The 15,352-nt window shown below is 40.5% G+C and overlaps 2 protein-coding genes and 1 long non-coding RNA gene across 3 annotated transcripts; all 3 read left to right on the top strand.

Annotated features, from left to right (window-relative positions):
- Window positions 1-443: 443 nt before the first annotated feature.
- LOC124283678 lies at window positions 444-1,820 on the top strand. Its single transcript, XR_006900380.1, has 2 exons — window positions 444-735; window positions 1,777-1,820. It is a non-coding gene; the product is annotated as an uncharacterized LOC124283678 (long non-coding RNA).
- A 49-nt stretch (window positions 1,821-1,869) lies between these two features.
- Window positions 1,870-6,527, top strand: LOC124283741 (uncharacterized S-adenosylmethionine-dependent methyltransferase Rv2258c-like). Its single transcript, XM_046719764.1, has 4 exons — window positions 1,870-1,916; window positions 2,964-3,157; window positions 3,849-3,971; window positions 5,570-6,527. Exons 1-4 carry the CDS (start codon window positions 1,870-1,872, stop codon window positions 6,130-6,132), a joined length of 927 nt encoding a protein of 308 aa, XP_046575720.1. The 3' UTR covers window positions 6,133-6,527.
- A 5,674-nt stretch (window positions 6,528-12,201) lies between these two features.
- On the top strand, window positions 12,202-14,637 carry LOC124283740 (uncharacterized S-adenosylmethionine-dependent methyltransferase Rv2258c-like). The gene is made up of 2 exons (XM_046719763.1): window positions 12,202-12,301; window positions 14,072-14,637. The coding sequence occupies exons 1-2, from the start codon at window positions 12,202-12,204 to the stop codon at window positions 14,635-14,637; spliced, it is 666 nt and encodes a 221-aa protein (XP_046575719.1).
- Window positions 14,638-15,352: the final 715 nt, after the last annotated feature.

Raw genomic sequence — 15,352 nt, 5'->3', positions numbered from 1 at the left:
CTGGTAACAATTAGTGGCAGAACCGTAGGCAAACTGTGCCCAATCCATTTCATTTTCGAATGAAATATGTTTAAAACAAGCAAACTGTTGAGGGAGCGCAGCTGGATGTCCAGCGACGCCAGCTCTGCAATATTTAGTTGTATGACGGCAGCCTGTAAATAGTGGCGTATGGGCCAGACAATCGTCTGATTGACCTGTTGAGCATCGATCTGAGCAAATTGGATGCGATGACATGAATCAGCCAAATCAACGAGTCTGACCACCAGATAATGTTGACAATCATGGGTCACCATTATGTTCACGATGTTGCTGTTTTGAGCACAGGGAATTAGTGTCCTCATTTGCATTAAACATGTAACGAAAAGAAATTATTTTCTCCATCACTCCATAAGAATATCGCCGCCATATAGCTGGAAGATTGCTGAGTGCGGCGTAAAATTAAACTCTCTCCCTCACCATAAAAATGTAGGCGCGTGTCTTTGATTGTGCCTCTACAAACGTGATCGTCTCCTGCCTTACTACACGGTGTGTCCTTCCACTCTACCTGACAATGACATAGTGAAACGTGGACAATGTGACATTGTAGGCGCCTCCACAATACAAGGTTGTTTCCAAGGTTACAACCATGACATTGACTCCACCTGACAGCCGGAACGTGAGGCTGTATGTCCAAAGTCCAAAACAGTTGCGTGGGCTTGCAATCTCCACCCTAATTTACACAGTGAACGTCGCTCTGTAAGTATGATAATCTTTAACTTGACGATAAACCTCTTTCACTTCGCCTCATATACGGGCACATTGTCAACTTTACTCAAGCATGATTTAATAATAAGTATCTTTAAATTGACGATAAACCTCTGTTCACCTCGCGTACCTATTCCCTATATCTCACATTTGGGTACCTATTCAACTTTTCAAATATTCTATTCATCGTTTAGAAAAGTGAGACAGTGGAATAAACGTGTCGGGGATTAACTCTTAGGTTGCCGAATCAGTTTGAAACACGCTGATCGGTATCGTATATACAGCAATAGGACGCTGATATAGTTTTATGACTGTGCCTGTCATGATAGAGAGACATTAATAATGGTTTTGGTAGGATATTTACATAGCGCTCATATCCACGCACTAGTACATGCTCAAGGCGCTGGTATTTGTACCCTCGATCATTGGATGTCAATCTCAACGGCACATCGTATTTTCAATCTCAACTCCCTGGGGATCATACAACTCTTGCAGCCACTAGGCGCACCGAGTTAATGTGGCTTTCCCATCCTTACGAGGTACCCATTCACAGCTGGGTAGAGTGGGACACATAGTCACAGTACTTTGTCCAAGTTTTTCTGCACGTTGATGTACCCACAACTAGGTGTTTGCACGTATTCATGTGGCCACCATCTGGTCATATACCAGGGGATTCGTGGGTTCTTTTTAAGTGAACAGGGATGTATACTGTACACTTGGGGTTGTGACAACACTCAAAGAGACTGCACACAAAGTTGACTCCCAGGGTTTTACACCCGGTCACAGGTGGGCTCGATCCCGACACCTCAAGCTCGCTGCATCACTAGCCTGGCGCCTTAGCCAGCTCGCCCACCATTAATGAGACTCCGGAGGTATGTGTATGTAGGAGGTACTATTACTCTATTGAATTTAGTCGTTTCTCACATATTTATATGAGGTTCCAGCCTGTGATCTATAATTAAGATGCCTGATTTCAAATTGGCCTATTTTATGGAAAATTCTTCTTGAGATTCATACAATCGGATATATCAGCCAGATTCCACACATATCTCCGCAACGATGTCGGATTACCAAAAGAAGATGATGCACCATGTTGGTGCCAGTGGCGTCATGTTATGCTTGTCAATGGCGTGGGACCTGGGCGTGGTAGAGATGCTGCTGGAAGCCAGTGAGTGAGTTAATATTTATCGTCACATCGGCAATATTTCAGTCATATCGTGACGAGAACAATATATTATTATATTATAAATACAATTAGAAATTAAAAGTCTGTTGTCGAAGAACAGTAAAACTACTAGTAGATCACAGACATTAAAGTAAAACTAGCATGCTATCATAAAACGATATTATGAAATAGAACAATACAATATAAAAATGGGCTATAGGTTGCCAACAACTGAAGGTAGATCACCATGCTAGAGACCATTGGGACTTACAGTACTTTTGATACCTGCATGGACCCTAGCTGGATTTACATCATACCCTCAGCTGTTGACAATTTAGACAAAACTAAGTATACAAATCAATACAAATTTCTGCAAAGGAATTTCAATGGAAGACAAAACAGAGCATCAGAACAAATGCAATGGCAATATTCTGTACACAAAGTCAAGCACATTCCTGCCCTTTACTTGATCTAACAAGCAACGACGCACTGCAATAACAGGGGCGGTGGGGGTAACCTAATGGTTAAAGCGTCGGCTCGTCACGCCGAAGACCCGGGTTCGAATCCCCACATGGGCACAATGTGTGAAGCCCATTTCTGGTGTTCCCCGTCGTGATAGTGCTGGAACATTGCTTAAAGCGGCGTAAAACTCAACTCACTCACTCACTCACTGCAATAATAACACTGTTTCACACTGAATAACACTGCCACATGTCTTGAAGACGCGGTGGCAAACTAACAACAACACTGACAGGCACATCGATAGATTGAACCCCTCTCAATCATTTTCTGTTTTGCACATGCAGTGAAGAAGGGGTGACAAAATAACATTAATAGACACATTGAACGGTTGGATCCATCTCACATTTGATTGGCACATCGATAGATTGGCCCCATCTCATACATTTTATGTTGTATAAGGGCCAGAAAGTGTGCATAGGGACAAAAGGACGTGACTCTACACCAGTGAGAAGGGCACACACACGCACGCACGCACGCACACACGCATCCTTGCATTAAATAAATGTTCTAATTATATTTATTTTTTCCACAGGTATGTCCGTGAGATCCTAGGTGCCTTGGCTGTCGGAGAGGTCATCAGCGTGGATGACTCGTCCACCAAGTTCCATGTTCCAGAGGATCACAAACAAACATTAGTGACAGTGTCGGTATTTTCCAGATATATGCCACTGTTGGGTATGAGATATAACAATGTCAAGGATTGTACCCAACAACGGAACCCTGCTGGTAAGGTCATGACATTTTCACATGCCATAATAATTTCCTCTATATGATGAGCTGAAAATTATGTGCGATCTTACTATGAATAATCCGATCCAGTTAGTCATCTCTTACGGCAAACATGGGTTACTGAAGATCAATTCCAACTCGGATCTTCTCGGGTCCCCATGGTTTGTGTCTAGGGGTGGTGATAAAGAGAAATAGCGGTTCGTTCATAAGATGTCTGATAGTTTGAAAAGTTTGTTAACGCTTATACTTCCTATCCAAATTGAAAGTTCAGGTTCCTCTACTTTCGTTTAAGAGTATATGTCGCAAAAAAAGATTCAGAGTGACAAAAAACCTCTGTCTATTACTGAGAGATGAAACCTGACAACATTTGCAGTGATCTATTTACATGGACTGGCGTTAAACAAAAAACAATAACACCTATTTGATGATAATTACTAAATTATGCCGAAGATTTAGTCTTAATCGTACAACAGACTCTCCTATTAGATATTACTACTGATTATAGAAAACGTATAGTCGCATTTAATTAAAGAGATCTGTGGACAATTTATTTTTGCACGCATGTGTTAGTGAGTGCGTGCATGCGTCTGTGTGTACGTCGGGCAAAAACGAAGTAGTTAGGTATATCTGAAGCGAAGTCGCGTTGGTGTTAACATGTATTTCTTATCTCACATATTCCTATTTACAGGAATGGTCTACAGTGAAAGCCCTGTGCTGTTTAGCATACTGGAGGACATGTTGGTTATAGTCAAGAAAGATATGATTGATACGGACATCCTGCCTGCCATGCCTCAGATAGTGCCGAAGTTAGGTGGGTAAATGGAATAGAAGAACTGAAGTACTGGAAGCGATTCCACAGCCATTTTAGATAACAATTACATGATACTGTGTGAATAGTTTAAATATTACAGAGCCACTGGAGATGTTTGAACACAGTATTTGAACCTTACTATCTTCGCACAATGATCTATACTTTGGTGTTCCATGCCTATTTTCTAAATGCTAAGGACAACCAAAAAGGGGGACGATAAACATGAGCCCTGTGTGGTGTGGCTCTGTTATTTCGCAGTTAAAAATTTCTGGCACTTATTGCTTGCTATTCAAACACCACTCACAATAAGAAATGATCAAGGATTGTTGCCATGGTATACCGTCCCCATTCCATCCCCATTCAAATGATTTGCTTGATTTGGTACAATCTCAGTAAAGGACTGAGTTCAGTTATGTCAAAATATTTGATTTTCAACGTTGTATCCCGTTATCCCTCCTAACAAACTTAAATCTCCATTCCTTGAACCAGGGCGATTTGTAAATAAACGTTGTGAATATATACCTACGTTCTACTGGAAGATACATACCCGAGTAATCATCTAAATCATGTTGCAAAAAACAACCAAGAATCTGGGCTTCAAAAGATGAATACAAACTTAGGATGCCAGATAAGCTGTAAAGTTACAAATAAAGTAGTACGTGGTATGCCATACACCACCTCCGTGCCAAAGCTACACACACAAACCTGAGTGGAAAGCTAAACAATGGTTCCAGTAAAACTACTGGATGTGATCGGTTTTTCTCTGGAACTGCTGTATGCTGCTCAAGACTCACACACTACCAGCTACAACTGGGCCAAGGGAGGTTACTCCAAAAATTATTTTACCATCCCAGAATACACCATCTACCTTCAGAGGTTCAGGGCAATTTATAGAGAAAACAATATTCGAAATGCTGGACTTTCTCATTGATGATATTTTTGTAAACGGATTAGGCAAGAAGTAGGCATCCCCATGAGCAACAATTGTGCTCTCCTGCTTGAGGATCGGATTCTTGGTGCATATGAATCGGAAGTTCTGCTCGTGTTGGCAAAATGAAATCAAGGCAATTTGGCCAAGAGGATTAACTTAGGTATATCGATTATCTAATGTTCAATAACCATCAAATAGCCAGTTCCCTGATCTACCACATGAACTTGCACAGTCGAGAAATTACCATTACAAGCCTCAACCGACCCTTCCAGTATCGAGCCGCTACCCAGAATTCGACTGACTCTTCTTCTATGTGCTTCTTCTATGTGCTCGTGAACTATGTGCTGTTCTCGATGTACAATTGGATTGGACTTGGATATTGCGTTAAGATGGAACGTATCCGCAAAGTGACTGTACACCAAAACGACAGCTACAAGGAAAACATGTTCCTACGCTTTTCGTCGGTAGTGTATTCACTGTACAATGGAAACCAAATGTGTATAGGCATGAAAATGATGCATGAAATGTAACAGTTTAATACTGATACTACTCCACTATACGTGATTGAAGAAGTGGCGTTGATATTGGTTTTCAAACGTGAGATTCTAGTCAGAAGAATGTCCAGGTGTCTAATTAACCTTGACTTTATTATGTTTTTCAATTACAGAATCTGGGATCAAAGTTGCGGAATTGGGCTGCGCAACAGGAGTCATTATAAACAAATTAGCCTCTCGATTCAAGAACAGCACCTTCATCGGTTCGGACGTAGCAAGCAAGCCACTAGAAGAAGCCAGAGCAGATGCAAATAGCCGTGGCATTCAGAATATCACCTATAGTATTGACAATATTGAAAACATATCTGAAACATACAACGAGAGTTTTGACTGGATACTTACCCGCTTTGTCATTCACGACCTTGCCTATCCCCAGCAAGCTTTAAACCAGATCTACCGGTGTCTGAAACCAGGAGGTATTTTCAGCATGATTGACATCGGAATAGAGGGAGGAATTATTGGTAACATTGCAAATGGGATATCTATGTTCTACTACTCGGCAAGCACATTTTTGTGCATCCCGGAGAGCTTCCGCCAGCCTGACTCTGCAGCGCTTGGGGCAACATGGGGTGCACCTTTGGCAAGAGAGATGGTTGCCAAAGCTGGTTTCACCATCATAAACGAGTTTGCGAGTCGCACTGATGAGATGGAGATCCACTTTGTCTGTCAGAAGTAGCTTTGGTACACGATGGGTGGTGTTTCCATCGTATGGAAACCTTGACGTGCATGTATAATGCTTTGAGCTATTTAGAAGAAGTCGAGTTCCAGCAATGGTTTCCGGATATGTCGATGCTGCATTTCATAACAGGATATAATTTCACTATCATGTAAGCATTAACATTCTACCTGATACACAGAGAGGCTGAACGTTTTAAAACTATGATGGGGTGTTTTCATCCTTTAGATACCCTTGGCGTGCTTTATGGTGCTTTGACCTATTTGGAGAATGTAGTTTAATACTTAAGATTACTTAAGGGAATGTAACTGTTGGACAAACCGCCTGGAAAAATTAAACAGATACTACATATGTACAATATGTACAGAGGCAAAAATAAACACAAATACATGCGATATGTCTATTGTTACTGGAGATTAAATGTTACTGGTTTTTGTTTGTTTTGCAACTTTGCACTCAGCTATTTTCCAGCTTTCTCACGACGGTCTGTAAGTAATCGAGTTTGGACCAGACAGTCCAGTAATTGACACCATGAGCATCTATCTACGCAACTGAGATACGATGACATGTATCAACCAAGGCAGCGAGCCACCTGATCGCGTTTGTTGCGTTAGTTGTTCAGGTGTGGAACAGATGTTTGGGGCACATCCTGCATGGGTGGCCATTATGCCTCTCTTGACGTGTCGGGGATGGTTTGGTGAATGGTGAAGATACTGTTCAGTATGGATGGGCTTAGGTTACACACTGATCCGGAGTTTGTTGTCTTCTTTTGTGAGTCCAGGAAGGGTGGTTGGTCCGTTTCGACCCCCATGGTGAACTGCATGCGAGGGTGTTCGGCATTGAGGTGACTGATGAGAGTGATGGGGTCATCATTAGGGTTGGGGGTTAAGTAATTTTGAAAGTATTGTCATTCTCATTTTGTTATCCAAATAAATGAATGAGCGTTTGAATGAGTGTATGATGCCAGTCGGTCAAAGACGAACACTTGTGGTCTCTAGTGGAGGATGATAACACCTTTGAGCAGGCTTCATCGAACCACAACCTGTTAGTGACGAAACAGATGAGGACAGTGGGGGTGATGACGAAAGCCGCACTCTCAGTAATCTCAACGGCCATCAGCTAAAGGCTCCTGCTTCAGCTACTGTACGCAGTCAAGGTCAGAGACAGCAACGGCTGGAGGAGGAGGATGCCAGATCACAGACGATCACAGATACGGAAGAGGAAAGCTAAACAAAGCAACCAACAAGAACTTATGTGAAGAAACGGAACTGGAAACGTCTAGATCTCATGAAGAAATCAACGCTTTCCGTTGAATGATAAAGATATTGGTCTTGGTCTCCAGTTGCCCTGTTCGAATTACTTTTTGACATGTAGAATATGATTGTTATGTTTAGTGAGAAATATGCACGATCAAAGGGAAACACATTCTCTTCCCATTGAAAATCAGAAACTAGCAATAGAAAGTGGGGCCACAAATGTCCCTCCTCTGCCGATGACTTATGTTAATGTGAAACGCAAGACGTTTAATGGCTAGCTTGTCCGTTGTCAAAGAGGGCGATGGAGACGCTATTGATCCGCCATTACATGACTGAGTTCTGTCTAGAAGAAACGTTTGTGCATCGCGCAGGGGAACCCTTTGTGATCCGTCAATACAAAAATAAATCTTCTCAAACTTTTTCTCCTTTCTCTCTTTTTTTCTCTTCAGATTTTCGCATTAATAAGTCCTAATGAAGTGAATATCTCTTTCCCAACTATTGTAATATCTGTGTCGATTCCATCGGTTGATGTTAAAATTGACTATGGTGCAACAATACATTTAGGCAGCTGCAAGTAACAAGACCCCCATTATATTCCATGACACACCCGACATTCGGGTGCCTGACACTAACCCTGTCAAATATTGCAAATGAATTGTCTTTTGATACTAAAATACATCCCAAGCATGTATGTCTACATAGCTCGACATTTCTTCAGTTTGTGATATAATTTAACATATAATTTACAAAATTATCATTTCATTCCAGACTAAACTACCATTTGATCTACATATTAAAACCACTTGTTAATCTCCTTTTGTAGTTAGGATTCTATTGTTAAGTAATTGAATCATTATCACTAAAAGTCACTTTTCACTATTTTGATTCTGAATTAACAGTTGTGTTCCAAATTAACTAAGTTTACCAAAACAATACAAATTACTGTAGTGAGTGAGTTAATATTTATCGTCACATCGGCAATATTTCAGTCATATCGTGACGAGAACAATTTAATATTATATTAAAAATACAATTAGAAATTAAAAGTCTGTTGTCGAAGAACAGTAAAACTACCAGTAGATCACATATATTAAAGTAAAACTAGCATGCTATCATAAAACGATATTATGAAAATGAACAATACAATGTGAAAATGGGCTATAGGTTGCCAACAACTGAAGGTAGATCACCATGGGGACTTAGAGTACTTTCGCTACCTACATGGATCCTAGCCGGATTTACATCATACCCTCAGCTGTTGACAATTTAGACAAATCACTGTAAATGAATGGCAAACAGCGGTGAAATGAGTGAGTGAGTGAGTTTAGTTTTACGCCACAACTATATGGCGGACCAGACAAGCCAGTGAAAAACAACATGAGCGTCGATCTACTCGATTGGGATACAATGACATGTGTCAACCAAGTCAGCGAGCCTGACCACCCGATCCGATTTTTCGCATTTTATGACAAACATGGGTTACTGAAGATCAGTTCTAAAGCGGCTCTTTACAGGTCCAGTGGCCAAAAGAGAGCGGCAGTACACATTCAGCTGTTTCATACGAAATAACAATGTATGTGCCTTAAGCAAGAGGTGATAAATTAGTAACAAAATTGATAGACACTTTGAAGGATTGGAACCATCTCAAACATTTGATAGGCACATTGATAGACCAAGAATAACAAAAGGCAAAAGTAAAAGACAAAGTTATACATTATACAATCAACAATTGTATTCTAAACATTACTAAGTATACAAATCAATATAAATTTCTGCAAAGGAATTACAATGGAAGACAAACTAGAGCATCAGAACAAATACAATGGCAATATTCTGTACAAAAATCAAGCACACTGCTGCCCTTTATTGGGTATATCAAGCAACAACGCATTGCAATAACAACACTGTTCCACACTGAATAACTGAATAAGACGCGGTGACAAACTAACAACAACATTGATAGGCACATCGATAGACTGGACCCATCTCAATCAATTTCTGTTATATAAGGGCCAGAAAGTGTGCATAGGGACAAAAGGACGTGACTCTACACCAATGAGAAGGGCACGCACACACGCACACACACACGCACACACGCACGCACGCACGCACGCACACACACACATCCTTGCATTAAATAAATGTTCTTATTATATTTATTATTTCCACAGGTATGTCCGTGAGATCCTAGGTGCCTTGGCTGTCGGTGAGGTCATCAGCGTGGGTGACTCGTGCACCAAGTTCCATGTTCCCAGAGGATCACAAACAAACATTAGTGACAGTGTCGGTATTTTCCAGATATATGCCACAGTTGGGTATGAGATATAACAATGTCAAGGATTGTACCCAACAACGGAACCCTGGTGGTAAGGTCATGGCATTTTCACATGTCATAATAATTTCATCTGTACGATGCGCTGAAAATTAAGTGCGTTTCCATTTCATAACATAAGTAGTAAGCCAGTTAAGCCTGAATATGGGGAATGAAACGAAGTTACCTGTAAGTTTCCAATCGAGAAACATTGTCTGGAAGAAGAGTATCAAGCGATCATCCTATGAATAGTCTGATATGGCTAATTTCCTGCCTAACTGAAGGACTCAAGCATATGAACTGATTCAAATTCATTCATCATGTGAAATTGATTAAACTTCATGAACAAAACTCAAATTCCTTCGTAATCATCACTAATTTCATGCTTTCAAAATACCATTATATAATAATCTGGCGGTAGTTCGGCAGATACAAAACGTGTTTTGGGTCCAATACAACTGTACAACATACTCTTAAAAAAGGAACTTCAATTTTAATTTACGATTAAAAACATTGGGAAACATATCAGAGACAATTAAAAATGAATGTTTTTAAGGGTGCACCTGCACTTCCTTATGACCATAGTTGTTTGTACAGTAATCGCTCTAGAAAGATGAATGGTGTATACGATTTTCATTTAAACCACACACCCTCACTTCCCCCCAAAAAGAAAAAAAAAAAAAAAAAAAAAACGGCTAGAATCAAACACTATCAAACACACTAACTGTGTGATGCATGTTGATTGTCAAAATTAATGGACCAGATTTATCGACCTTCTTGAAAACCATCAAAATCAAGAATGACACCCCATGCACGTGTATGGGACTACTGCGTTGTGTACGTGCATCCCATAGTTTGTTTGTGAGGGAGTTTAGTTTTACGTCGCACCCAGCAAAAGTCCAGCTGTATGGTGGCGGTCTGTAAATAATCGAGTCTCGACCAGACAATCCAATGATCAACAGCATGAACATCGATCTACACAATTGGGATACGATGACGTGTGTCATCCAAGTCAGCAAGCCTGAGAACACGATCCAGTTAGTCACCTCTTACGGCAAACATGGGTTACTGAAGATCAATTCTAAACCGGATCTTCACGGGTCCCCATCGTTTATCTGTCTAGGGGTGGTGATAAAGAGAAATGGCGGTGCGTTCATAAGATGTCTGATAGTTTGAAAAGTTTGTTAACGCTTATACTTCCTATCCAAATTGAAAGTTCAGGTTCCTCTACTTTCGTTTAAGAGTATATGTCGCAAAAAAAGATTCAGAGTGACAAAAAACCCTCTGCCTATGACACTGAGAGATGAAACCTGACAACTTTTGCAGTGTTCTATTTACATGGACTGGCGTTAAACAAAAACAACAACAACACCTATTTGACGATAATCACAAAATCATGCCGAAGATTTAGTCTTAATCGTACAACGTACTCTCCTGTTACATATTACTTACGATTATAGAAAACGTATAGTCGCATATAATTAAAGAGATCTGTGCACAATTTCTCTTTGCGCGCATGCGTTAATGAGTGCGTGCGTGCGTCTGTGTGTACATCGGACAAAAACGAAGTAGTTAGGTATATCTGAAGCGAAGTCACGTTGGTGTTAACATGTATTTCTTATCTCACATATTCCTATTAACAGGAATGGTCTACGGTGAAAGCCCTGGGATGTGTAGCATACTGGAAGACATGTTGGTCACAGCCAAGAAAGATATGATTGATACGGACATTCTGCCTGCCATGCCTGAGGTAGTGCCAAAGTTAAGTGGGTAATTGGAATAGAAGAACTGAAGTACTGGAAGCTATTCCACAGCCATTTTAGATAATAATTACAAGATAGTGTTTGCATAGTTTAAATATTACAGAGCCACTGGAGATGTTTGAACACAGTATTGGAACCTGACTATCTTCGCACAATGATCTATACTCTGGTGTTCCATGCCTATTTTCTAAATGCTAAGGACAACCAAAAAGGGGGACGACAAACATCATGAGCCCTGTGTGGTGTGGCTGTGTCATTTCGCAGTTCAAAATTTCTGGCACTTATTGCTTGCTATTCAAACACCACTCACAATAAGAAATGATCAAGGGTTGTTGCCATGGTATACCGTCCCCATTCCATCCCCATTCAAATGATTTGCTTGATTTGTTACAATCTCAGTAAAGGACTGAGTTCAGTTATGTCAAAATATTTGATTTTCAACGTTGTATCCCGTTATCCCTCCTAACAAAGTTAAGGGAAATCTTCATTACTTAAACCATGGGCCATTTGTAAATAAACGTTGTGAATATATACCTACGTGCTATTGGAAGATACATACCCGAGTAATAAACATCTAAATCATGTTGCACAAAACAACCAAGAATCTGGGCTTCAAAAGATGAATACAAACTTAGGATGCCAGATAAGCTGTAAAGTTATAAATAAAGTAGTAAGAGCTATGCCATAAACCACCCCCGTGCCAATGCTACACACACAAATCTGAGTGGAAAGCTAAACAATGGTTCCAGTAAAACAACTGGATGTGATGGACTTTTCTCTGGAACTGCTGTATGCTGCTCAAGATTCACACCCTTCCGGCAACAACTGGGCCAAGGGAGGTTACTTCCAAAATTATATTACCATCCCAGAATACAGCATCTACCTTCAGAGGTTCAGGGCAATTTATAGAGAAAACAATATTCGAAATGCTGGGCTTCCTCATTGATGATATTTTTATAAACGGATTAGGCAAGAAGTAGGCATCCCCATGAGCAACAATTGTGCTCCCCTGCTTGAGGATCTGTTTCTTGATGCATATGAATCGGAATTTCTGCTCGGGATGACAAAATGAAATCAAGGCAATTTGGCCAAGAGGATTAACTTAGGTATATCGATTATCTAATGTTCAATAACCATCAAATAGCCAGTTACCTAATCTACCACATGAGCATGCAATTTAGGCGAGAAGTGAGACCGCCTCACATTTAGGTGTATGCACAAAAAAACAGAGTAACAAACAGCTCTCCGCAAGTCTGTGTCAAAGGGTATGATTTCAAATTTCCAATATGCATCTTTCATTTTTATATGAGTGAGTGAGTTAAGTTTTACGCAATATTCCAGCTATATGGCGGCTGTCTGTAAATAATCGAATCTGGATAAGTGCTCAGTGCTCAACAGCATCGATATATTGGGATACGATGACATGTGTCAATCAAGTCAGCAAGCCTGACTACTCGATCCCGTTAGTCGCCTCTTACGATAAACATGGGTTACTAATTCTAACCAGCATCTTATCGGGTCTCCTTTATATAAAAGTTGAGGTACAATCGAGCATACTCTTTTCACCGAAACTCTTGCTCAGAAGTTGTTCGATCAAGATCACAAAATTCAAGGCATGCGTAAAGCTTTAAAAAAGAGGTATGGTAAATTTGATGCATCGGTTACACAAAATATGTCCGATGCAATTACGTACTTTTACTTGTACCATACGTTCCCGATTTCTTCCCGGTGAACAGTTGACATGTGTTGATATTCTCCTTTTGTGCCACCGGTAGGGCAGGATGCGTTTACCTTTTCCGAACATCTCGTGTCATCACTATTTGATAAGTAGTAATTCTATCTCATCTTGTCAATCACTGGATTGTCTGGTGCAGACCCGACTGTGTACAGTGCAGCTGTAATACTGCTGAATGCGGTATAAAAAATCCCACATACTCATGATTTAGTCAGAATCATACAATCGAATCAGAGATTTCTTATGGATATTGAAAGGGTTTATTCGTTTCTATTTCATTAGATGTTCAAATTCATCTTCCTGTTATTATTTAGAATTCTCTATTGCTAACTGGAACATGTCTTAATCTGTTGCGAAATGCAATGGCATTGTCAAGGTGTCTCGTTTTGCCCTTTGAACGTCTTATTGCCATCCAACCCGCGCCTTAGTTGTCCCATAGTCGAGAAATTACCATGACAAGCCTCAACCGACCCTTCCAGTATCGAGCCGCTACCCAAAACTCGACTTACTCTTTCTTCTATGTGCTTCTTCTATGTGCTCGTGAACTATGTGCTGTTCTCGATGTACAATTGGATTGGACTTGGATGTTGCGTTAAGATACAACGTATCCGCAAAGTGACTGTACACCAAAACGACAGCTACAAGGTAAAAAGTTCCTATGCTTTTCGTCGGTAGTGTATTCACTGTGCATGGGAAACCAAATGTGTATAGGCATGAAAATGATGCATGAAATGTAACAGTTTAATATTGATACTACTCCACTATACGTGATTGAAGAAGTGGCTTTGATATTGGTTTTCAAACGTGAGATTCTAGCCACAAGAATTTCCAGGTGTCTAATTAATCTTGACTTTATTATGTTTTTCAATTACAGAATCAGAGATCAAAGTTGCGGAATTGGGCTGCGCAACAGGAGCCTTGGTAAACAAATTAGCCTCTCGATTCAAGAACAGCACCTTCCTTGGTTCGGACGTAGCAAGCAAGCCACTAGAAGAAGCCAGAGCAGATGCAAATAGCCGTGGCATTCAGAATATCACCTATAGCACTGATAATATTGAAAACATATCTGAAAAATACAACGAGAGGTTTGACTGGATACTCACCCGCTTTGTCATTCCCTATTCCTTTGCCTATCCCCAGCAAGCTTTAAACCAGATCTATCGGTGTCTGAAACCAGGAGGTATTTTCAGATTGATTGAGGTTGGACTTGAGGGAGGAATTATTGGTAACATTGCAAATGGGACATCTATGTTCTACTACTCGGCAAGCACAATTTTGTGCATCCCGGAGGGCTTCCGCCAGCCTGACTCTGCAGCGCTTGGGGCAACATGGGGTGCACCTTTGGCAAGAGAGATGGTTGCCAAAGCTGGTTTCACCATCATAAACGAGTCTGCAAGTCCCACTGATGAGAAGGAAATCCACTTTGTCTGTCAGAAGTAGCTTTGGTACTCGATGGGCGGTGTTTTCGTCCTATGGACACCCTAATGGTTTATGATGCTTTGATCTCTTGAGAAGACGTCAACTTCCAGCAACGTTTTCCAGATATGTCAATGCTGCATTTTGTAACAGGATATAATTTCACTATTATGTAAGCATTCATTTGTGCCTGATACACAGAGAGGCTGAACTTTTAAAATCATGATGGGGTATTTTTTATCTTTTAGATCCTTGACGTGCTTTATGGTGCTTTGACCTATTTGGATAATGTAACCTAACACTTAAGATTACTTAAGTGAATGTAACTGTTGGACAAACCGCCTGGAAAAATTAAACAGATACTATTTACAACTACATATGTACAATATGTACAGAGGCAAAAATAAACACAAATACATGCGAAATATCTACTGTTACTAGAGATTAAAAGTTACTGCTTTTTGTTTGTTGTTTAACTTTGCACTCAGCAATTTTCCAGCTTTCTCACGACGGTCCGTAAGTAATCGAGTTTGGACCAGACGCAACTGAGTGAGTGACTGAGTTTAGTTTTACGCCGCACTCAGCAATATTACAGCTATGTGGCGGCGGTCTGTAAATAATCCAGTCTGGACCAAACAATCCAGTGAGCAACAGCATGAACATCGATATACGCAATTGGGAACCGATGACATGTGTCATCCAAGTCAGCGAGCCTTACCACCCGATCCCGTTAGTCGCC

Source organism: Haliotis rubra, unplaced genomic scaffold (assembly GCF_003918875.1).
Source record: "Haliotis rubra isolate DU_JTF1 unplaced genomic scaffold, ASM391887v1 Scf32, whole genome shotgun sequence".
NCBI lineage: Eukaryota > Metazoa > Mollusca > Gastropoda > Lepetellida > Haliotidae > Haliotis > Haliotis rubra.
The sequence above is the reverse complement of the archived record's forward strand: the minus strand, read 5'-3'. Positions and strand labels throughout refer to the sequence as shown.

Bases quoted from the DNA above. Each gene is read 5' to 3' on its own strand.
- LOC124283741 (XM_046719764.1), top strand. From the start codon at position 1,870: ATGGCGTGGGACCTGGGCGTGGTAGAGATGCTGCTGGAAGCCAGTGA. The intron at 3,158-3,848 runs GTAAGGTCATGA...TCCTATTTACAG, and splicing joins CCAACAACGGAACCCTGCTG to GAATGGTCTACAGTGAAAGC. The intron at 3,972-5,569 runs GTGGGTAAATGG...TTTCAATTACAG, and splicing joins TCAGATAGTGCCGAAGTTAG to AATCTGGGATCAAAGTTGCG.
- LOC124283740 (XM_046719763.1), top strand. From the start codon at position 12,202: ATGGTTCCAGTAAAACAACTGGATGTGATGGACTTTTCTCTGGAACTG. The intron at 12,302-14,071 runs GTTACTTCCAAA...TTTCAATTACAG, and splicing joins CAACAACTGGGCCAAGGGAG to AATCAGAGATCAAAGTTGCG.